General features: G+C 42.9%; 1 protein-coding gene across 2 annotated transcripts in view; it reads left to right on the top strand.

Moving 5' to 3' along the window:
* ANO2 (anoctamin 2) overlaps positions 1-25116 on the top strand; it is a 1601761-nt gene that overhangs the window by 656910 nt on the left and 919735 nt on the right. For both annotated transcript variants that reach the window (XM_085652609.1, XM_085652610.1), the window contains 2 exons: positions 4428-4582; positions 11275-11329. In XM_085652609.1, the coding sequence (XP_085508735.1) occupies positions 4428-4582; positions 11275-11329 (210 nt within the window). The remainder of the gene's footprint in view (positions 1-4427; positions 4583-11274; positions 11330-25116) is intronic.

Raw genomic sequence — 25116 nt, 5'->3', positions numbered from 1 at the left:
AAGAAGGACTGCTGTGCTGCTACAAGGACTCTCACTCTGCAGGACTTCAGCTCTGGAAAAACTGTTTTTCTGCTGTGCTGCCCTGCTGCCTGCTACCCTCTGGCCTTGCTGAGGAAAAACTTGACTTGCTTGAATCCAGAGTGATCTCCAAGGGCTTGTTAGCATGCATCCTATTTCTGAGACTGAGAGATATCAAAATCTCACCACCTGCTGCTGTACCTGGTCCTTTGGATGTGGACCTATGTGCTTGCTCTGGTCGAACTGATGTATTTGCTGTCTGCGGGAAGCAGACCAGACACATCATCACTGTTGCAGGAGCAGAATCGGCTCATCACAATCAGAGCCTGCACATCAACACTGCTGTGCCAATCGGAACCGATGCATCGCTTGCTGTGAGATTGAGATTGATACATCACCGCTGTTGCAGAGACTGGACTGGTGCATTGTACTCTGAACTGCTGCATTGTATCCAAAACCACTGCTTTAGAACCAATGTTTTAGACCCGGCACCTTGGCGTGGGTTTCCCTTCCATTTTTTGTTGTTGCCTCATGTGTTTTTGATGGTGTTAGACGCTTTGGGCACTGTGCCACTGCTGTCCAGTGCCACAGTACAAGTGCTCCCTATTGTAAATTGATGTATGAATTAGTGATTCCATGATTGGTTGGTTTGGGTTACCTGTCAGACCCTAGTACAGTGCACTAGGAGTGCCCAGGACTGGTAATCCAAATACTGCTGGTGGGCTTGCAGCACTGGTTGGGCCACAGAAGCAGCCTGTAAAAGTGTGTCTAAGGCCTGCCATTGCAGAGCCTGCGTGCAGTCTGGTACTGTCATGCTGACTGGGCAAGTGCACCCACCTGCCAGTCCCTAAACCTTCCCTTTTCTTCATATCAGACACCCCTATGGTAGGCCCAAGGGCAGGGTGCATTGTAAGTATAAGGTAGGACATGCCCTGGTGTGTGTGGCATGTTCTAATAGTGAATTACAGCCATTTTCGTTTTCACTATTGCAAGGCTACCTGTTCTCAATAGACCAGAATGGGCAGTTTGAATATTACATCTTATAATCCTAACTGACTCAGTGAACATGGTAGAAATTCGGATTTAGTATGCCTGAACTCAGAATGATAAAATACATATTTTAGTGAAGTTGGTTTTAACATTCTGTGTTTGAAAATACCACTTTTTGAAAGTAGGTATTTTCTTGTCTAACCATCCAAACCTGTCTCCGCTAGGCTGTGTATTCCTTGTCTGGAGTTTGAGTGATAGGGGCTGGAGAAATTCCAGGAGACAGGGTGAGTCAGCACAGGGCTGAATAGAGAGATCTGCATCTAGATGGGTGGGAGGAGTTGCACCTGGGACCTGAATAGGGCTGTGCCTTCCCTCCACAATGCTGGCTCCACCTCCTGTGGTGTGTCTGATGTCTCTGCCCTGCACTCTGAAAGGAAAGAAGGAGTCTTGTCAACAAAGTGCTCCAGGACTGACCAGCACTGGTTTGGACTAGGCAAAGGCCTCTCTGCCTTCAGAGAACAAAGAGAAACTTGGTATAAATATTTCCAAAATCATAATCTATTTTTCTAAACTGGTGTGGAGGTTTTTTGTAGTGTTTTTACTGTGTTATTGTTTGAAGTGTTGCACAAATACTTACTCTAACTAGGATTGTGGTTCCTGCTTGGACAGGATGCACACCTCTGCCAACCAGAAACCCAATTTCTAACAGGAGTAAATCGTGCCTAGCCCTGGTCCATAGCTTCTATAGACTATCATTGGTGCTTAGTGCTTTTTATCACTAGTTTCTCTTAAATCTTTCAAAAAATAATATATCTGTTAACCCTTATTGGATTTTTGTCATTTTGGTGTAATTTGTTAATTGACTACTCAATTCACTTTGGGATTTGTATTGTTTGTGTTTTTACTTTATTACTGTTTTTGTGCTTTGTAAATACTTTACACAATTGCCTTAGTTAAGACTGTCTGATGTGTCTCATAACTATCAGGGGGGTTGGGCTTAGTTTAATTATGCGATTTGGTGGTTGACCACGGCAAGTTAGTGTTATTATTCCTTATGGTGGGCAACCACCCACTCCAAATAATAATCGAATTTCTTAGGCTCACATTTTCTAAAAGACTTGTTTGTATTCAAGTCACAATGCTTTAAAATGTTGAGTTTATTCGGTCTGAAAAGAAGGGAGCCTTGTCTTGCACTAATAAAGAATAAAATCGTGTCACCTGAGGCACTGCATTTTTTTTAACCTTGGCCATCATGTTGTTTGACATTGGATGCCATTGTTTATGATTTAGGAGCTGTTTTGAAGATGTTGCAAAAGAAAGACCAGTGGTAGGAGAAGACTAGCATCTATTAAGTTAAGGGTGGATAGTGGTCGTATTCCTCACATTGGCAAGCAGTTGGGTGGTGGAAAAAATCAAGAACCTTTCTGTGGTGTGGCGTTTGTCTCAAGAAACGAACAAAAACTGTGGCTGTGCATTTCGAAAGGGCAATGAGTTGTCACACTCCACTACAAGTTAAGCCTGCTTAGTTTTCTGAACATTTCCAATAGCAATATGATGTGGAGCATTTACCACGTGGAAACAATGTACATAAAGTTTGCATGTCACAGTTGCCTGTGGTGTGAGCAGAGATTGTTGACATGAAAGATTGACTGTGCGGTGGCTCATATTGATGTTGAGGTTTGTAATAGTATTTCTGAGGCTGAATGTTTATTGGCAGTGGAATGAATGTGAAGTTATGGGTTGTAGGCTGTTATGTGGTGAATGCTTGGCCACAGGAGAGAAAGGTGGATAGAGGTCTGGAATGTTATGTGAAAGTGTCTGAGGCTCTGTGCTTCGAAAAAGGTACTTTGATCTCTGTTCACCTGATTAGCTGAAGTGTAAAGTGATGGTATTGTGGTACTTTACGAGCATTTGGATGTGAAGCCAATAAAAAGTTGTGTATTTACTTCTAAGCACGATCACACTTCAAAAACATGTGATCAACGTTACATTAAAATCGTTGTTGCTTTTTTAGCCTATCTTATGTTTAGAAGCCCCAAACAGTAACTCAATGTTGCAGGCCACTTGTTATTTTAATGGCCTTGGGCAGCCGAATAAATTGCCCACCTAATGCAGTCCCAAGAGCACTAAAGAACAAGGACTGTATAACAAATTCAACAGGCGCCCGGGTCTGCGCTGAGCGGACAGTGCTTAATTTGTATTAAAAAATTTAAAAAATGCATAAGTGCCAGAGTCCTTGTCAAGAGACTGCAGCTTGCACCACCCGCTGCCCCGCTGCCAATGACCGTACCAATATAAGTACTAACCATCACACTCCTACAAGTGTGACTTTTAATATACATTAAAAGTAGCAAGAGCTGCCACCCAGTCAGTCTATTCATATAGTTTTGGGTGACAGGTATTCTTCATTTCTAATGTATATTGAATTATCAACAACTGTTGTTTTCATCACAAAATCAAACAGACAGAGCAACCAATGCTGCGTGCTGTCATAAGTGGTGTTGACAATTAAGTGCTGGTGCCGAGCACCGTAACCACCGGCTTAAGTTAAGCACTGGCCGAGCCAGCACAGCTGTTTGATACTGCCGCAATAACACTCTATGGGGATTCACAAAGAAGTTTGAAAGGCTGCACTCATAAGTTTCCTACATATAAGTGGACATTTTAAATTTATGTTATTCACAGCCGTTTACAGAAACGCTCCTTAAAAACTACATCATTGACTGTTTTACTGGAGTAGCCTGATGTTCGTGAACAGCATTTCTGAATGCAAAATTGTGCGATTTCCACAATCTCCAAATGTACATGCTTAAGGGATTTACCTCATATTGCCACCAATTTTGGGCATATTTCCTTCCTAATGCCTCCCTGGAAAGGAATTACTCTTGCGCTCGACTGGAGTCATTGTTTAACTTTCCGGGATGATAATGGAAACGTTTTTGACTAACCCAGAAGTGTGTTAGTTTGTAGTTGTTCATAAAATAGCCAGTACATATTCACCCTGAAACTCTCAGTCCTCTTCTCTGGGAACAGATTTACTTACAGCTAATATTACACCACAATGCAGTAATCTTAATATGAGCAAATCGTTTTTATGAGTGCAAATTCATCTTCTGGGGATTACCAAGGTGAATTTTCACTCTTACGTCGTACCCTTAAGCCCAATAAATCATGGCATTTAATTGTGCAGCTACCTTAAAAGATGGCCTGTATTTTTCCAATGCAGATTGCACTTTTTAGTCCTTTTTTGAACACCCTGAAAACGTGTATGTATCTAGCCAAAATGAAATAAACGTGTTCAGGTTTTTGTCATTTATACAAGTAGCAAATGTCAGTCAAAAAAAGCATGTTGAACATATGTTGGCCTTAGGGAAAACGAAATGTATTTACCTGCTATTATGTGCTTGCTTGTCTTTCAGCTGTACGAATTGAAGCAGGATGGAGGTATTTTTGTGAAGCTGCATGCAGTATGGCATAAAATATCCAAACCTTTACAGCCCAATGTGCCACAGCTCATCGACAACAAGAAAATGAAATCGTTATCTTATCCTTTTTCCAGGGACAAAATGCACTTGTAAGTATGCCCACAGTAGTATGGTTCAATCAAACTGCAGAGTATTATGTGCTATGTGATGCTGTGTCCATGCCCTTACCTTCCTTTGTACAGATTATCTTGATTCTCCTCCTTTCTGGGCATATGAATTTGAATTTACGATGAGGAATCCTTGAGAACTGATAAGAATAGGACGCTTCTTTACAGGTGACAGCTGTTGTGCACAATCCCAGAGCCCTTCACCATTCACCCTCGTGGTCTTAGCATGTAGCAGTATTAAATGGGCATGTCTTTTGCTCTTGTACTGTTTCTCAGCATGTGGCTGCAAATATCCCTGTTTCATCACAAAAGGGAATGTTCTCATGGCACACAGCTTACTCTTAATTAATGTATGTTTTGCCATAGTAATATTTTGTGGAGGGTTTAGTGGGTTGGTTGTAGTGAAAGGATAGAATGATACTGTGAGCGCACTATTTCTTATTACCTGTGTGAACTTTTTCAGTAGTTAATTAATGGTCTCCAACTGTATTAATGAGAGCCTTTTACTACTGATGTCCTGGGGCTTTACCCAAATTTAAGTAACATTGCACTCTCGGAGGAACGGGCGATAACAGTTTTTGTGATGCCCCTCTGGGTTTGCACCTCACTCCTGCACACATTTAATTAGGGCTAGATTCTTGGTGCTGCAAAAAATTGCCTTAAAGATCACAGTCCACCTTGCAATGCCACACTGCATCTGAGTTACTCACTCAGTCCATAGCATGTTGACCTGCTTATGCTGAATGAGTTGTGTGCGGTCTTTTATAGAGTCCAAGGGACGGTCTTGGTGACTTGGCCCTAGTCTAGCTGACGTGTTGAGCGCAGATGAATGCTCCTGATGAGGAGGTGGTGTTATATGTGAACAGGAGAGGCCGAGTCTGCGGAGCACCAATGCCACCCAGGGTTAGATGGATCTTCACAGCTCCTCCTTCCTTGGGCTCAAACACAAACCAATCATTTAAAGAAAGTGAAGAGCTCATCCCAGTTTGCAGCGGTGATCCAACAGATGTTGGTGAAACTGCCGGTTGTAATACGGTAACCTCGATGAATTTCCAACCTTCTCTAAATGTCTTGATGTCAGGTGATATTACAGATAAAGTGTGGATTCATCAGGAGACCATGAGATGCTGTAGCAATTTCTGACAGTGTTAAGATGTCACAGATGCTTCACTTTTAGGCATACCCAATAGGGCCTCATGAGTTCAAGACCTCATCTCATAGTCTGACAGTGCAGAACCTTCCCTGCATTGTAGAGTGCTTTGTTAGGCTGTGTTTTGCTTCAGCTTCTCACAGTCCTCCTTTTTTCAGTTGAGCCTTTTTCATGCAAGGACACTTTAAGCACCCCTCCTCAGCAGTCTGTCATCTCCTTTCCTCAAGGTGAGACCAAGCATTCTCTTGAAAGAATGCTGAACTTCTAGATTACCGTTTCTGAACCTGGTGTCAGGCACTTCCAGACTTTTGGGTATTCCTCCCAAGCTGGTCGAGTCATAGTCTTTGTCTCACAGTGTCAGCACCATTAGAACAAACTAAAACAGGGTGTAGGAGTGATTTCAGAATGGCTGTGATGGAGAGGAGGTCAGAAATACCAAGCAAGTTGTTGGACTTGGCCCTCTCTGCAGGATGACCCCCAAACATTTTGCCTTCGCCCCTTCTGTTTTCTGACTTTGGTTTTGTGGACTTTTGGACTCTGTGCATGTTTCCTACTGTAAAACAGTGCTGAAATGCTTTTGCTCACTCCTCTCAACATGGTAAAATTGGCTTACAGCCAACTGGCACATTTAATTTACTTATAAGTCCCTTATGAAGTGGTACTACATGTACCCAGAACCTGAAAATTAAATGCTGCTGCAGTTCTTCAATATATGCCTCAGGACTGCCATTGCAGCCTGTGTGCAGTTTTAAACTGCCAATTCGACCTAGTCAAATATTTTTTTGCCACGCTTAAATCTCCCTTTTTAGTACATGTAAGTCACCCCTAAGATATTAAGAGCTCATAAGTCAAGGTGCAGTGTATTTAAAAAGTTGGACATGTGTCTAGGTTTTCTATGCCTGGTAGTGAAGAACTCCCAAATTCATTTGGCAGCACTTTGAGGCCTACCTCTTCCATAGGATACCATTGGGTTGACGTATTACATTTAATAACTGCTAACTTTTAAGTGGGAACAGGTAGATATGTAGTTTGGTCTCAAAACCCTCTTTAATTGTAAAGTCAGATTTTAAGTCCGAATTCTGAAAATGCAGCGTTTAGAAAGTTGGAATTTTCTTGTCCTAACTATTTGGTGCCTGCAGCCTGTGTCCTAGGTCACAAGTCTGTGAAGAGTTGGCAGCTGGCTTTTTTCTATTCATCCCAGACAGTGAGACAAATGGGTACTAATTGTTGGCAGGATGGGCCATCCTGCATGGATCGATGAGTCAGAACTGTTCCCTGCCCCACTTACATTTCAATGGGCTGCCTCCAGTACAGTCCCAAAGGAACTTGACACGACCCTATCCTCACCCTTGACTACTTGGAACCTGGGAGGGGAAGGAAGGAAATTTCCAAAAACAGATGTGGCGGTTGGAATTGAAGTTTCTCCCACTTTAAAAGCTGGCACCAGCTGTAAATATTGGACCCTCAGACCAACTCGCGAGTTCACTCTTGGACCTGAGGAGGACTCCCTGAATGACTGCTTTGTACTTCAGAGGACTGCTCCTCTTCTTGAGCCCTGATTTGTACTTCTGAGGACTGCCCTGCTGCTACCAGAGGACGGCCGTGCTGCTTGTTGTTTGATCCCAGGACTACCAGAGTGACTCCAAGAGTTAGTTGTCTGACCTTCTGTCCTGAGCTGCATGGATACAGGTCTCCATTGTACTCATGAACGGAACTCTTCTCGCCATGAGAAGGTAACTTTTTCAGCGGGATTAACCTGAACCCTTTATCCAACCCACACTCAATTGCAGTCAGGCAGAACTTGTGACTTTACCCCGGTCTATCATGACCAGAGGACCGCAAGTTGTGTTTTGTGCTTTTAGATGCTATACTTACTTAAACGTTTGAAAGTGCATATCTCCGGTTCTACTGATAGGATTTTTGTAATTCTGGTATCATTTGATTTATGCAAAGTTCCCCTATGTTTCTAAATTGGTGTGGAATTTTTCTTGGGTTGTATCCTCAATTTATGATTGTTTCTGTGCTGCAGAAATACTTAGCACAGTGTGTTTAAGTTAAGCCTGGTTGCTTTTGTGGCAAGCTACCAGATGGTTCAGCACAGGTCAATTTAAAGACTTTGCTGGTTCACCCTGACAAGGATTGTAGTTTTTGCTTGATAAGGGTCTTCACCCCCCTCAATCAATAGCTCAATTTCCTACACATGTCTTCATGGGCTTCTTACCAGCACATCAGATACCAATGTACTTGTTGTAAAGCAGATGAGATGTCTCGCACCTTTGTGACAGAGTACCCATCCACAAAACCCTATATCAGGTGAAAGTCAAAATCCTTCTGTAAGACGGGGACGAAAACTGATGCTGCTGATGCCACTACTGTCCTCGAGGTGCTTGTTATTGCAGAAAAATGTTGACCAGGCTGGCCCCCTACATGGCTTAGAGTATGTCACCATTGATGTGGGTTGTGTGTCCACTATGTAAGTCCTGGACTTTAGGCAAGTGTTCAGTCTTAGGATACAGACCTTGAGCGTACAGGTCAGTCTCAGGGTATAGCACTTGAGAGGGTGAAATTGAAGTTGAATGAGGGTTTCTGCAGCCTGAGGAGGCTGCTGCCCACCCTGGAAATACTATAAGGTCTCAGAGGCCTGTGGAATGTTTCTCAGCCAACAACTTCAGTAGATGAGGATGGGTGATTGTTCCAGAGATGGAATGTCAAGAGTTGCCTGCATTGCCCTCCTGGGAAACTTTCAGGGACCCTTGTGTGGGCCTGGTAGTGGCAGGCAAAAAGGAGATAGATCTCAGGTCTGCTGCCTAATTTGGCAAGCTTCACAGACTTCTGCTGGTACTTTCACAGGTTCTGCAAATCTGAAATCAAGTTTTCAGATCCCACAGAAGTTACAGCATAGGTTCACGACATGGGTAGAGTTTATGATAAGATCTGTGATTCCTAAATATAGATTTAAAAAACAAAAACGTAAACTTGCTGCTTGCTGTGGATTTAATCCAAAATCTGGCCTTCTGCAAAGGCTGTATACAGCAGGGACTGGCTGCCAATGTGGCCTGAAAGAATATTAATTTTGTAAGGCGTATGAGCGCAAAAGAACAGGGCATCCTGGTGCTAAGGAGGCTATCTACAAAGGAGAAATTAGTTGGAAGAGTTGGTTGGTTTTCAAATGTTTCTGTAAGGGACAGTGATTTTAAGGACCTCAGTGTGAGAGATTGACGGTTGTTGCCGGCCTAAGTGTTTACAACTGGAAAAGTACAATCACTAGAGCATGCTTGTTTTAATTTTGTGCCACAGAGAAATTGAGCATACTAAATTGAAGAGTCTAAACAGGATTGCAAAAGTCTAGGTAGACTAGAGCATGATCATAAATTGCTTTGTTTCAGATGCAAAAAGATTTAAAGTGCATACATTTATGAGAGGAAGTATCAGTCTGGCCACTGCATTTTGGATGTGTGGAATCTAGCCAGTACCCTGGAAGTGTCAGGTATAAAGAAGTACAATCATCCAGTTAAGAAATTATTAATGCCTGCACTAAACAGCTGTGTGAATTGGGGTGGAGCAGTGGAAGAACCTTAAAGCAATTTCTCAACAGGAGAAAGCATGTAGTAGTCAGCTTGCTTATGCGAATTGAAGAAGCTAGCTTACGGTCTATGAGGATTGAAGCAGAAGCAGTGAGGACCGAGTGTGACGGGCCACCAGGCAGGGCTCCAGGACGAAGTGCTGCCCTCAGAAGAGAACTTCTGTTTTGTAGGAGTTTAGGCACGAAGATCTGGAGCACATTGACGATAAAATAGCACAGGTATGTCCGTGAATGGGAGTTGTTTCAACTTTTCAGAATAAGGTGTGTAACATCCACATAGGTTTGGAGACTAAAACCAAAGGATTAAATCAGGGCAGCAAGAAGTTTAAAAGTGGTCGAGCTAAGGGTGGATCCCTGAGGAAGTTCTACAAAAAATGAGCTTACTTGGGGAACAAAAAGGGCCTGGGGAGAGTGCTTGGATCCTAAAAGTCAAAGAGAGGAGAACCAATTTAGTATAGTGCTTCGGATACCAGCAGATGCGAAGCACTATACAAAAAAAGAATGAGGTACTGCAAGTTAGCAGCAGGCTTTGTCAGTTGAGCACAAGGCTTTGCTGAAGGCGTAAATAGCAGGTTATGTTCAAGGAGTAGGTGAATGTGGTGTATAACAAAATAAAACCAGAATTTCATTGAAAAAACAAATGGTACAGTGGCGTTAAGGTTTGCTTTAATTATAAGACCGCAACGTACTTTAAATAAACCTTGGAAATTCAGTGAAAAAACAGTTCTAGTTCAGTCATGGTTCCAAAACAGAACCTAAAAACCACCGAATTTCCAAAGTTATACTTAGTTAAACTAACCAGAGCTCACATTAATGCATTCACTACTTATGATCTTATATATGACTTCAACTGTATCAGTGATACTGCGAGTGATATCACCCATGATACTGCTGTTGGGAGAAGTAGCTGAACCCTAAAAAAATGTAAAGTGGTAAAAAGAGGGGCCTGCTGTGTTAATATGGGATAGCTGCCCTAGGGCCATTCCTTCCCGCTCACTTCCACAGTGCAAGGCAGAAGGCCGTGTGCAGAAATGCTGGCGAGAGAGAGAGTGAGTCTGCATAACAGGTAACGGTGTAAGATAATTAAATATTACAATCAAAGAGTTCACAAACCATTAGACTGAAGCCCGAGGGATTTGTAAATGCCACCAAAACCATGAGATGGCATTATAGGATCTTATTACACGTGGTACCTGTTATATATTGTTTGCGTGACATTTATTTTGTTGTAATTGGGTTGAGAAAGAGTAGATGGCAATGGGCATTAGCGGGAATTAGAATGTTTAAGTTTTGTGTGACTTTAGTGAATAGATCGTTGATATAACAGTGGACACTGGGGAAGGCTGTAGAATTTGGTTGATTTCATGGCTGTAGCATTTAGCACATAATTATGGATTTGACACATTTGCAAAATCATTTGTGACATAATTTCCACAATTTGCAGGTTTAACTAAGTATGTTTCTTGCGCACAGGGATGAAAATACTGCCAGAGAATGTGTCACAAAATGTGCATTTCTTCACTGCATTATTTAGACATCCATGCCACATAATTTCCTCCTCCATAATCCTAGTAGCCCTGACGGTTTAGTTCTATAGATCGCCTTGGGAGAGCTGTTCTCTTACCGAAAAACTCCATATTTCACAGACAACTGTGAAATATTGTTTTATATTTCAAAGTTCACTGTGAAACATGGGTTTTATACAACTGCATTTCGTACATCAACAGCATCAAAACAAAATAAATATATGCATTCATCGTTATTTATAAAACAACCTTTTTTAGCTGTTTTAGTATGCTACTGATAGTTGAACATAAAGAGGATTTTCTCTCTCTACGTGCACACCCAGTTTATACAACTCACTGGTTGAATGCTGTTGTATTATTGGTCTGTTAGTACTAGTGTAATTTTCTTCGATATTGTTTTTTTTGCCATTTATAGATTCGACATTAAAGACAAAGACACCTTTTTTGACAATGCAACTCGCAGTCGAATAGTAAGTATGCATATTTCATAATTGCACCGCTGGAAGCTTGCGTGCTTAATGGCATTTACTGGGACATGATGCTTATGTTTGTTTTCGTTGTTTCACAGCAACCAGGTGTAGCCAAGCACTGCATGAGCGGGTGCTCTGCAACACACTTCCTCTGTCATTGGCTGCTTGCAGACAAGATTATGCAGGGCACTCCTCTCAAATTGTGTTGTTTCAAACATTTGTGCAAAGATACAATACTGATGATTCACTTAGTTGAACATTATGATGCTGGAATAGTAACATTTTTATTATAAGTAGTTATACTCATGGCAATGTTAACAATACAATATATTTTACATTTTAATATGTAATTGATTTAGCAAACAATAATGAAAATGTAGTTTGTAAAGCTATGTGTTAGCCTCCTAAATGGTTATTATTAATGATAACAAGATGGTTGAAACGGAGTCTTTTGGAACTGTTCAATATTCATAGACATGCGTTTTACGTTCGCAATGTAGATTTATCTGGAGCCTTCTCTTCTATGAAAGTTCTTCAGTTTTCCTCTTGTCTTGACAGGCATCAACAAACACCTATCTCAAACACGTATTTGGAAGTATGCACAGAAACAAAGCACTCATTCTAATTTACTTATCTAGACTACCTAGCTATAAAAGTAAACCAGGTAGAAATGTTAATTATGCCTGAGTAATCGGAGTAATTTTGGCATTTTGCTTTACTCTTGTGATGGGAAATTACCCAAAATTACGCAATTATGCCGGTTCGTGTAATTTAGGGCAAACATGTCCACCCAAGAGCACAGGGACAGAGCTCAAGTGGCTGCCGGCCACTGCTCCCCTGTTCTGTTGCATTTACCACTAACATTTTAGCACAACATTCATTTTCAGGTTCGTTTTGAAACCAAGAGTGCATTTTGCTCCAAGAAAACAGTGGTAAATCAAAAGTTATTTGTAATTCTGCATAATAACGAAATTCTGCTACAGTTTCACATGATTATACTGCAGCAAATTAAACGAGTTATTACCACCTCTAGATAAAAGCAGGCACCAATTTGCAATACATTTATCGTGTCTAATAATTGACACCAAAAACTACTTACCAGGCATTTTACCCTGATATATATGTATATACATGTATTCGCTGGATTGAGAAACGGACATTTTTTGGCGGATGAGGTTTTTATCGCACTCAGTTTGTACTTGGTGCAATTAAAATATTGAAAATCTATAATTCCTGTGTAAACAGCAACTGGAGTTACCACACATTTCAGAAGTTATTGGGTCACTCGTAGGAAGGGACCAGGGGCCATATGTATCAAAAAAGAGTTTTGCGATTCTCAAATTGTGATTTTTAGCGAATCGCAAATTGAGATTCGCAAATAAGGAATACCTTCCCATTCATTCCTATAGGCTAGGAGGCCCATGGGAATGAATGGGAAGAAATTCTCAATTTGCGATTACCAATTAGAGAATCGCAAATTGAGAATTCAATTTCAAGGTTGCAAGGGTGTCAAAAGGACACCCTGTTGCACCCCTGAAATATGAATGTGTGCACATTTTGCGCACATGCATGCCCTAGGGGCATGAATGTGCGACATATGGCACTTTAAAAAAATCAAAAAAGTGCTTTTTTTGAAGAAAATCGCAAATTACCACCAACTTGAAGTTGGTGGTAACTTGCCATTCCTTAAGGCCAAATAGCAAATTTCTGGTGCTTCCAGAATTGCATTTAAGGAATCGCAATTTGCAATTCCTTAATTGCATTCGAAAATAGAGTATCGACTAATTGAGCGATTCTCTATTTTGCGATGGCCTTTTGGGATGATACATCCCAAAAGGCTTTTTCCCATTCGCAAATGGAAAAAAGGCTTGCTACATATGGCCCCAAGTGAGTTGCTTGAGCAATCTCATGGAGGCTTACTACAAGATTTGGCCAGTGAAATGAGACTAACAAGTGAGGCTGTGAGCAGTGACAAAAAAGTGCAGTCTTACATTTCCTTCAGCCGTATCAACACATTATCTTGGAGACGTGTGAGAGAGTTGGCGTCGCAAAAGTGTCCTCAGACTGGTTATGAGTGAACACTTCTTTAGACAGCTAGTGCTTCAGTTCACCTGTTGAGGCACTGCAACCGATGGCCAACCATCTCCGAATAGAAACCCCTCACTGACTCAGTCGGATTTGGTTTGCTTTGAAAATGCCTCAAGTGGGTTACAAAAGTGAGAATGGATTAGCTGAAAAATTATTTTGTTATTCAGGCGGACCTCATATTCTAAGACCGAGTTTCATGACTGACACTATCTTGTGATAGTGTTATGGATACAAGGCCATGGATGACAGACAAAAACCGAGGACACCTTAACTTTTACTTATCATCACCACAAAATCACGTCCGCCAAATGGAATCGGGCAACTTCCAAGAGAACAGCATGTATGCAGAGAATGATATAAGTCACAATATCACATGATTGCATGAAAACATATGGAATCCACCATATTGACTCCCACGTCAAGCTAAATGAGTGTGGAGTTAAGAATACTAAATAAATTATTACTTTTTCGATGTAATGGATGCAAGGTTTTCATAGATCAATATTGTTGACCTAAATATAGTGACATGCAACCACACCATATAATCTGTAGCCCTATAAGCCCCTTATGCTCCTTACTTGTCTAAGATCCTGTCAATCTCATTCTATTTATTTAGACAATCTGACACTAATCGCAAAAGTAAAAGTATAAAATATGACGTTTTTCTAATAAAACGTGGATGGGATGATGTTAAAATGTTTTGTTGATATTTCATGGCATATCAAAAAAATTGTGCTGCTCAGCAGTGTCAGAATTCGACCAAACTTTTGGGGGTACCAAGAAATAAATTGCATGCCCCTAGACAACATCGGAATTACAGCACAGTAAGTGAAAAAAACTGTGACCCAAATTATGAGTAGTAGTAATCTATTTTTGAAAAGTATTTATTGAATATTTAGAGGAGCAACCTGCTAATTAACATGATTGATCATATGCACAAGGTATGGAAACAAGCAAAGGTTAAAGGTATACGCACTAATTTTAGGGTCTCGGCTCTAGACAGCACATGTGCTGTCTAGAAGAAACATGCTGTATCTACTTTGTGGCATTCAGGCCACCCATAGGCTTCCCATTTGCTGACTCCATCATCACTCTTCTATTCTTTCTCATCTTTTGTACATGGCATGCATGCATAATGTCTCTTCCTGCATTTAACCCTCCCAAAGAGCATGGACCAATTACTACTAACAATCCACTGCTCTCATTTTAGGAAATGTTTTAGGAAGTATTTTTTTCTTTCTTTAGAGAATTTCAAATGAGTGCTCGACTCACTCTGAGCTCCGTCTCTGTTCTGGTTTCTTTGTGTTCCTGTCTGCTCCGTCTTCCACTGCTCCATGTCCGACCATGTGTTTGCTTTCTTTGGCCTGCACAGCCGCTCTTGTGATTCCGCGTCGTATTGTTCAGAATATTGTCAGGATGTTTATTTTTACTGCCTTTACGTACTCTTATCAGTGATGTAATGTCCTGGATGTATTAACACAATTGACCTCAAGATCCATGCTTTTCATTGTGAAACAACATATGCATACTGTTGGAATTAAGGTTTGTTAATTCCATCAGTATATACACGCTTTAGGAGACCTTTATGTCCTGACTAATTTTGTAATGAAAGAAAACCTCATTCTTACGCCCCTAGAGGGTCTGAGAATTTCATTTCCTATCATCCTTTCCTAAGATACGTCATTGCACATGCCTGCGTCTGACATCAGACGCCGCTACAAATAGTTGCCACTACATGGGCCTTAAATACACTGCAGCGCGGTGAGCCTCTGTCCAACCTGTTAGTATACTCCTCAACATACTGACCTGCAAGCCTATGCCTCAACAAAGGGACACTAGGAGATACCTGAGTAGATGAGAGTTTACACTGCATATAGCGGTGGCCTTGGTCTATTATTTTCCCACTCATAAACGTAAGTGCTGACGAGTCATACCTGCTGCCAACAATGCTCTATGGTACCTGTATCATGTGTCCGTTCTTTCAAATGCATTCTATTGCACTTACCCGACTCCATGTTGCAATTTGCTATAGTGTTTTTTGCATCATTTTACATTGCCAGCAGTCATTTCCATCACATGAGAACACTCATTCTCACTCCCCTAGAGGGTCCAGGAACTACATTTCCAATCATCCTTCACTAAGACACGTAATTGTGCATGCCTAAGTGTGATGTCAGATGCCGCCACAAACAGTTCCCTCTACATGGGCTTTAAATACACTGATTGGCGGTTTGTCCTGTTGTATATTCCTTGACTTACTTATCTGCAAGCGTATATCTCCACCAAGGAACACTAGGAGATACCTGAGCAGATGATAGTTTACACTGGCATATAGCGGTGGGCTTGGTTTAATATTCGCATATTCATAAACATATGTGTTGACGAGTCATAATTGCTGCCACCAATGACCTATGGTACCCACATTCTATGTCAATTCTTGAGCCCATAATTCCACTCCATTACACACAATCCTGCTTCACATAATTCCACTACAGTCAGTACCACATAATTCCAATGCACACCATGCCATATAATTCCACGACACATAACTCCACTTAACATCACACAATTCCAGAACAAACAATTCTACTCCATCACACATTATTCTATTCCACACTATATACATCCACTCCACTCCATAACACATAGCTAAAAGACATTAACATTGACAACGCCTATAGCTCTCGGATTGGAGAGACCTATTGGCTTTGCTAATGCTTGTTATTGTGATGCTATGTTACATCATGAAACATGTTGTTTGTAGTGTGCTAGGTTGTTCCTTTCTTTTTCCAGTCATCATTGCAGTTATCCATAACCAAAAATTATTTTTTGTGTTCCTACTTTCAGACAAATGTATAAACAACTGGCTTTTGTACTTTTATAACACAACACTTTCCGTACAAAATGAATTTGAGCAAAACACCATTCCACTAAGAAATAATGTGACATTTTGCTACATGCCACCTTTGTGAAAATAAATACAGATCAAAACAAACATTTGCAAAGACTGGCTTTTACGTGAAAGTGTCTCTTCATTGATTGACAAGTTTGTGCTGCACTTAAGATGGGCAGTGTCTGAATGCAAGAATGTATCAAGGGGTGGATGAATGGATACATGAGTTCCAAGTGCATGTATAAAGAATGTTTGCTTGCATGTATGGATATTTCCATTTATCTACCCATTGATTCATTCGCCCATCCGTAATATGGCACACAAACACACACTCACAATGAAGAGCCATTTCCAATTAGAATAGACCTGCTGCCTTTACCAAGGTTTATTTAATGAGCTGTTCCTACTTTTGGTCAACCCATATAACAATCTAGGCAGTTGCAATAAGAATTCAACAGGTGTAAAATAATGTTATTGACAAATTAATTTTACTAAGCTGTTAATTTAAAGATTTAAGATTTAAATATCACTCTACCTGGTAAAATCTTCAGTCAGGGACAAGAAATCACCAGAGACCCCCAACTCCCCAACATACTAAAAGGTCATCTTTACTGGAAACCATATAATTTTTGCCATTCCCAAAGGTTCAAATGGTTCCATCAGTAACCCCGGCAACACTTTCGGCAAATCCTAAGATGGAACTGCCAATGGAAAACTTGTTTCCATAGACAAAAAATCATTAACAATTTCCAAATTAGAGAAGACGGGTTGATGAAGTCCCACTCCCCACCCGCCCACCATTTATACCCTTGAACAAATTAAAAGCTTCCAATTGTGCTGAAAGTGTTGAAGAAGCAAGATTTTTAAGAACTTGCTCTCCTAAATACTCTAGAATCTGAAGAGGATCTATCACCCACTGGATCCCAACTCCAAGAACAATACTGTTGCAATTGGGTTCCATCCATTTAGTAAGGCAGGATTTTTTTGCTTTTTGATCACCCGGTTTTTGACTTTTTACTGTGGTTGAGTGTCACTACTGGTGTCTCATCCACGGTAAATGGACTGTGCATGTTTACTGCCAGTGTCTGCTTTTTAAGCCAGGGCTGTTGTGACACAGAGAAGGTAAGAGTCACTTGTATGGTTACACATGAACATGTATGCACATTCGTGAGGGCCCAGCATGTAAGACTACTGTCAGGCTCAGCAGCCTTCACAGGTAGCCTGACACAGAGGGCACTCTGCAAGTTTAGATGTTGACCTAAGATAGGCCTGATAATATTAGTGGCCACCTATAGGTAAAGTCATTAGGGTTTACTGTTGATCGGCAGAAACACTGTGTTATACACATAGGGGGAAATCGGCCAATGTGTGCCATTTTGCTGCCTTTCAGGCTACAAATTACAGGAAGGTATCAAACTGGGGTGAAACATGTGTTCAAAGTTTGAATATGCATGTCTCAAGAGCCTTCATTTACACCTTATGGGTCATCCAGAATTACCACACATCTCTGACTCAGCTCACTATCATAGTCCAGGCCTTTTGTCACCTTGCTGGTCCAAGTTGATTACTCTGCTCCCCAGCAGAAGGGAATGAAGACCTCACACAAAAGGAATTATTAACAGTGATTCACTCAGCTTCTGAGGAGCAAGGGGTGGGAAAGAAAATCTGCAACTGTTAATTAACTGTCATACTCTACCAGGGCTGGGACAGACCAGGCCCACTGTACAAAGGTAGAAGCCTAGACCTCTGAAGACAAATCAGGAGGGGGATCCCCTTTGACCTTTTGTTAGGAAAGTCCCTGGCAGTGATGTTAGCTAGGGGTGGAACTAAGGCACCCAGAGAAGATGTGAACAGAGACCTCTTGGCAGCACTATCTTAAGTTGTCCCAAGATGCTGTGCAGGAAGGTTGTGAAACGACTGGAGGGGTGATGTGGCACCCTAGGAATGGTCAGGGGTACTAGGCTTTATGAACGTTCCCCACCCATTCAAAAAACGCTTGCACAATGGAGAGAAGGAGTTGTTGGACTCTGAGCAAGGACTTCGACAACAGCAACACCAGTGAAAGCTGGAAGGACATGCCCTAATGGACTAAGGACTCTGCCCAGTGTATATATCACTGATCTTGGGAAACCTGACCTGGGTATACTTTTGTATTCTCTTTCAAGCACTCCTAAGGCTGAAGCTTTTGCTCATCAGTGGGTTGTGCAGCACCCTTTGGGGGTGATTTCTGTGACTGCACATTATATTGTCTAAATGTGGGAAAAAGTAATATTGGGTTTAAATGCTTTATTGAACGTTTATTGCTATCAATGGTTTTTGATAACTACTGCAATGCTTTATTGGCTGAATTTAAACATAGTTAATGTTATGGTGACATAACTGTGGTTTTAAACACGTGGATTGTCTTTCAATATGGTGAGCCTTTGACAAATCCAATAGGCTTGCCTTATATTTTAATATCGTAACTCTGAAAAAAGTCAATGGGTTTACCTGACATGATGTTGCAATGACCCTTTGACAAAATCAATAGGCCTGCCATATTTAAATTGATACCCTATATATTGTGATGGCCTATCTGGAACAGGTGGGGGGTACTGTGATTGTGGGGGTCATGACCCATTGGGGTACAAATGTGACTGCAGAATGTTACCTAAGAGTTGTTCAATCTGCGTGATGTATATATTTGTAAATTCATGCATAGTATTTAGTGGTGTCTGGGTCATAAATGTATTTTTCATTTACAAAACAAACAAGCATTTACAATGCAACGGTCTCGGCATTGTTAGTTAGAGCTATTGGCATTGCTCATGACATTATTTTTGTGTATGTATTTGTTATTTACAATGTCAATAGCTTAATCACTCTCAAATTAGTATGGACACTCCCTTGAACTAAGCTGACCAGGCGTTTTCCAAGCCAAATGATGAGGATTGTAATCGTCCAAGTTTCCAGTCGCCGAATAATCTTGAATATTTGTCGCCCCCCTGCTTCCAGGAGCCAAGGTCACACGTGCATTGCGTGATATGTCCAGGCCCTGTGAGGTCACAGGCTGCTTACTGTAGACCCCCCGCCCCCCCAATATATTCTGCTTTTTGTCCTCGGGGCAGGAAGCGGGCAGGACACCCCCCACGGCTGGGCCAGCAGTACATTTGCACCCCGAAAAGACCAATTACCATCGCCCCCCACCCCCAGCCAAACATCTAAGGAGCATAAAGCGCTAAACCTGGCTCAATCCACTCCCCCAGCCCAGAGGCCTTGGTGGGAGGGGGCAGGGTGGGCGTTTCATGCCCCCACCTTTGAATTAGGAGCAGAACTTCCCTCAACCATCTCCATAAAAATGTGGTGTTAATGAGGGGGTGCAGCAGGGGGCGCTGTGTCGGAGCATGCCTCCCTTGACCCAAGAGGGCACTAGTGCCCACTCAAAGCGTGTTTATTTATTTATTTTTTTGTTGCATATTTATATATCGCGAACTCGACCCGAAGGTATTGGAGCGCTTTACATGAGCACCCTATCTACATTACACATTCAGGCACGGGGAGATTAAGTGATTTGCCCAGAATCATAGGATGTGGACGCAACCCCAAGGCTCGGACCCTGGTTTCCAGCACCAAAGTCTGCAGTCTAGCAGACAGACCACATCCTTACAGATTTGTGCTGCTCAGGGGCAAGATTGTAAAGCAGCTCAGTGGGTTGTGCGCCTCTGCCGCCATAGACTCGTGTGTACCCTGCCTTTCCACCTCCTCTGGGAGTAGCAGAAGAGATCGGGGTGCATTACTCAGGGGTGAGCAGGTCATTTCAGGGTCATTGTGCTCGAGTGTAACTCCTAACACTAACATAGCACCTTCTGGCTGTTTTTTGGCGTTTTGACTGCTAACATCAGCAGCCACGGATTTGAATCTTGATCGTGCCAACTAGGTCGCTACACCGAGTGTCATGAAATAGGGTGCTAGTTACACCTATTTTTAACAGCGCTGTAGAATGGCACACAGGGAGTAGGCGCTATACAGCGAGACTCATTACTATCAGGACAATGCTGAGGTTTAATGGACACCCCACGAGTGACACAGCAGAGAGGGGGGCGCGTCATGGGAGAAACCCGGGACCGAGAGTAAGATATTCAGCTGGTGAGAAAGGGGCGAGGAGGTAGGGGCACCTGATGTAGGGGTCCAGGGGTTGGGGAGATGGGCATTGCTGTGCATTAAGTAGGGCCTCGGGGGCGTGCACTGCTCGTGTCAGCGGGTGTTTAACTGGCAGCAGCTGGGAGGTGCCCCTCCCCCCAGCCTCGGGGTCTGTGTCGGGACTCAGGCCACAGCTCTCGTTCACCTTGAAGTGCCTCAGCACCTCAGACACTGTCTTGGCGTGCGCGTTCTCCATGGCGGGCTCCGGTGGGTGCGTCTTCGGTGTGCAGAGGCCGCTGACTCAGCTGGGGGCACTCCTTCTCCAATCTCCAGGAGGTGCAGGGGGTCCCCTGCAGCGGGCTGTCCTCCGGTGATGCCGCCCTCCTCTGCTCCGGTGCGGTCTCCCGGTCAGGCTGTCACAGACATGGAGGTGATCTGTTCCTTCAGCCTGAGAGAATGGGGTCTTCTCGAGCGCCTTTGCCGTGACTGCCCGCTGCCGTGCGCCCCAGAGCTCTGCAACTTTCCTCCCCAGCTGCACCTTGACTTCCTCTCCCGAAAGGTGTGTGTGGGGCCAGGATCCGCCTTCTCCTCCCCGAGCCCTGCCCTCCTCTACGCACACTTCAGAGGAAATCTCTGCCTGTCAGAGCCCCCGAGCGCTACAAGTTGAGCCAGAGAGGCCGATCCAGCCGGGTGCAGCCCTCGCGGCCAGCTGTGCGACTTTAACTCTATGAGGCCCGCTCAGAAGACGGAGCCACCCCTGGCCATTTCCAGAGGCACTGCACCCCCCGACACTACTCTCAGCCGCCCTTACAGCCTGCTCTGCAGCCCTCAGCCTGTGCTGCCTCCCAGGCAGATGTGTATCGTCCTAGTCTGTACCGTCCAGTCCTTAGTCCCAAACTGCAGCCCGCACACGGGGTGTGCAGCTCCTAATCTCTGTAGTGGCCTTGCAGCCCCCACATGACGCCCACAGAGCCAGCCCAGCAGCACCCACTTGTACAACCCGCAGTCTCACACTGTGCACGTCCCACTTTCACAACAACACCCTCTCTGCGCACCCCGAGTCGTTATAACCTGCACACTGGCCCCACTCCGTACGCCCCCAAACTAGTTTGAAGCCCCCATCCATTCAGTGCCGAAAAGCCTCCACCCAGTCCTCACGAGACGATCTTGGATTCTCACAACCAGCTGTGCTGACAGAGGCTCTGCAGCTCTCACGTGCAAACTAACTACAGAAAACAAAGGCAGCCCCTGGTGTGCGTGCAGCCCTCACAAAGGCCTTTAAACTGCACCAGAAAATAGGCTGCAAATGTTTATAAACCACACTAAACTACCGAATACATAGAAACATACGGAGACACCACCGCCTTTATCCGAGGTCAAGCAGAAATGCCGGAATCGGGGGCGTTTTTTTCTTTCTCTCCTATTGCCTATGGCTGGAATGTTTACATTCCAGAGGAGAGAAAGAATCGAAAAAACACGCCCCCGAATCCGAAAAGGACGGGGCTTGTTTGGAGAGACAAACCTCTTCTCCAATGTCTGACGAGCATTTAAGAGGCCAGCCAATGGAGAAGAGGTAAAAAAAAAAGGGGCGGGTTAAAGCCCCACTCCGAAACATTAAATCTCGGAGCGAGACTGCGCAAGCGCAGCCTTCGAGCCGAGACCTAAAAAGCACGGGCTGGATAATGGGGTCAGTGTCATTATTGCATGCCAGTGAATGGTGATTACTAGCCCACACAACCTCCCCTGAGAAGCCCTTGAACGTCTCTGCTTCACTACCCTGAGATAGTGAAGTGCTACAATAGGGAGCTTGGTTCCCAGTAAGGGGGAATTTTGGACCTATTACTTGCACAGCTCATAATCCCATTTCTTAAGAGCACCATTTAGAGAAAGAACCCCAGTATTTTTTGTATGAAGAAAGGGTGCGTTTATTTCATGACAACCTGAATTTCTACTGCCACCTGCCTAGAGCATCCTAAATTCTTTAAGTCCAATCTTTAAAGCTTCATGTGTTTAGCTTTACTTTCTGTAATGCCCACAACTTCTGGACACCATACTGGTGGCCCTCAGAAGTGGGGACAGCTCCTTCCCCCAGCCTTGTGGTAAAAAATCTGAGTGTCAAACTAGATTCTGCCCTATCCATTAGGATCAGATTTCCGCCTCTTGCGGGGCATGCTTTGCAACTATGCAGCTTCAGAGGAGAGTCTTCTCTTGACTGCCATCTTCCACAAGGCAGAGTCTGGTCCAGGCATTTGTCATAAACGGCCTTGACTGTGGCAATGCCCTGCTTATGGCTGCAAATGATTCCTTGCTATCCAAACTCCAGGTGATGCAAAATGCTGTTGCACATCTAATCAGTAATCTTCCAGCTGACTCCCCATCGGTGCTTACAGTGAGATTTTTACATTGGCGCCTGATTAGGAAGCACATATCTCTAAGATTGGTTGTCTCACCCATAAGACTCTGATGGGTGGAACCCCCGCAGACCTAAATGACAAACTGCGGTTCTATTGTTGTTCCTGAATGCTGAGATCAAGCGGCAAAGCATGCTTGATCATTCCCCACGTTCCTACTTCCAGATGCGGGTGGAGAGCTTTTTCCTTTACTTCTCCATATACTTAGAATCAACTTCCACATCATCTCTACAACTGCTCGGACTTTGCTAAATTTAAAAAACTCCTCAGGACCTGGTTGTTTTAGGCTGTTGGGGTGTTTCTTTACTGGCGTAGCACCTAGATATACTTTTGGGTATGATTTGTGTGCTATATCAAGTAGCAGTAGCATAACAACATAACATATTTGGCTTAGAGGTAATCTCCGGTACTGAAGGGGAGAAGGATTCATCTAGAATTTTAAAAAATTGCCAAAATGATTACTCCAGGATCACCAACACTCTCTCTCCCTGAAACCTCTGAAGAACACTTAGGAAGAGGGGAATCAAGGGGGGACGCATAACTGAGACCCTGTGGCCAAGGGATTGACATGGCATCCACTACCCATGCCTGAGGACAATTGACCTCCAACCAAAAGACATGAAGCATTGCATTCTTTGGCAACACAAACATGTCTATACAGGGCCTCTGATTCAGGAGACAAATGTGATTAAACTTGGGAACAGAAAGTTGGAATAAAACAGAGGAAGGGAGGTTGAGACTCAGGCTTCTGCCTAAAAATGTAGTGCCCTTTGGATTTACACCATCCTCAGAGATGGGAAGTGATCTTCAACAGAAGACCATGTATGTGTTTGCTGACAGGTTCAACTGACAAGTCTTTGATCCCACGGTGATTTAGGCGGCAGTGTGCCACTTGATTATATCTCAGTCCAAACTACCAAACTCCTCCCATTCAACTGAGAGTGAAAGAACATAATTGTTTTCAAGACTGCATCCAGTTTTCTCACGTTGGAAGAATGCAATCTGACCTCCTGGGACCGCTGATCCTTGCATTCCATATCCCCCAGGGTAGCCCCTCACCACTACAGACTGATATCCATTTTCAAATGAATTGAGGGGGAAATCCGAAAAGGGACTCTTTTCTCTAGATTTGGTCTGCATACCCAGCAACTCATGCCCTGGGTTATTAGTGGTGTCACTGGAACTTTGGTCTCGAAATTGTTTGAGGCGGGATTCCAATGCCTCATTTGGTGATTCGCCAAAGGCTTTAGATGAAAGCGAGACCAAGGAACCACTGCATTCGTGGATGACATCAGTCCTCAGATCTTAAGTCAAAACCTGGCTGATGCTAATGGAAGATATAATAAAATCCAACTATTCTACTGGAGAAAGTCGATCCTATACTGTGAAAGGACCATTTGTGAGTCGAAGCTTGCTCCTATGACCTGTATGACTTAGACCAGTGACTAAAGCGAATAATATTCCAACTGCAACAACGGTGGGCCCTTCTTGCCGCACCTCACACCAGTTCTTGAGATAAATATGATAATTGTCGTGCAATCCAGTCCATACTCCAGCCGCTGAATGGCGCTACTGTGCTCCAGATCAATACGACATAAATAAATGAAAATGGGGGTGCACGAATAAGATAGTCAAATGAGCCAACATTTTATAACTAAATGTCCTCTTTAATTTCCATTTAAATTTCAGTAGATAAAAGGAATGGTCAGCCAACGCGTTTCATTCCCTCAAGGGGAACTTCATCAGTGCTGTAACATGATAAAACAACATAGATATTACAAATAAATCATAAAGCACAGGACTAGCAACACGAACAAATGGCCATATAATATTTAAATTGTAAAGACAAAACAGATTTTCGACAACATTTAAAAGTGCCCATAAAATCACATAGATAAACATCTAAAACATTTACATCACAATATATACATATATACAAACAAATGTTTGAGTAACGGCAGCAACATTTTTTGAAAATTGTCCACCTGTTAGGTATTAGTAAACACATGTTAAATAAACCTCAACAGGTATTTTGAACATCCAAGCGAGATCAGAAACTATATGCTAGAATAGTATGATTAGAAGAATCCATAAATATAAACAGAAAAAATGAAAAAGAAGAAAAGAAATATATACAAAGTGGAGTAGATGTGTTTTAGAAAACAGTCCAATCCAAAAGACAAGCATACCTAGAATAGTGTGATTAGAAGAATCCATAAATATAAACAGAAAAAATGAAAAAGAAGAAAATAAATATATGCAAAGTGGAGTAGATG

Source organism: Triturus cristatus, chromosome 4_1, assembly GCF_964204655.1.
Source record: "Triturus cristatus chromosome 4_1, aTriCri1.1, whole genome shotgun sequence".
In the NCBI taxonomy this organism is placed as follows: Eukaryota; Metazoa; Chordata; class Amphibia; order Caudata; family Salamandridae; genus Triturus; species Triturus cristatus.
Note: the sequence above shows the minus strand (reverse complement) of the source record. Positions and strands in the feature narration are given on the sequence as shown.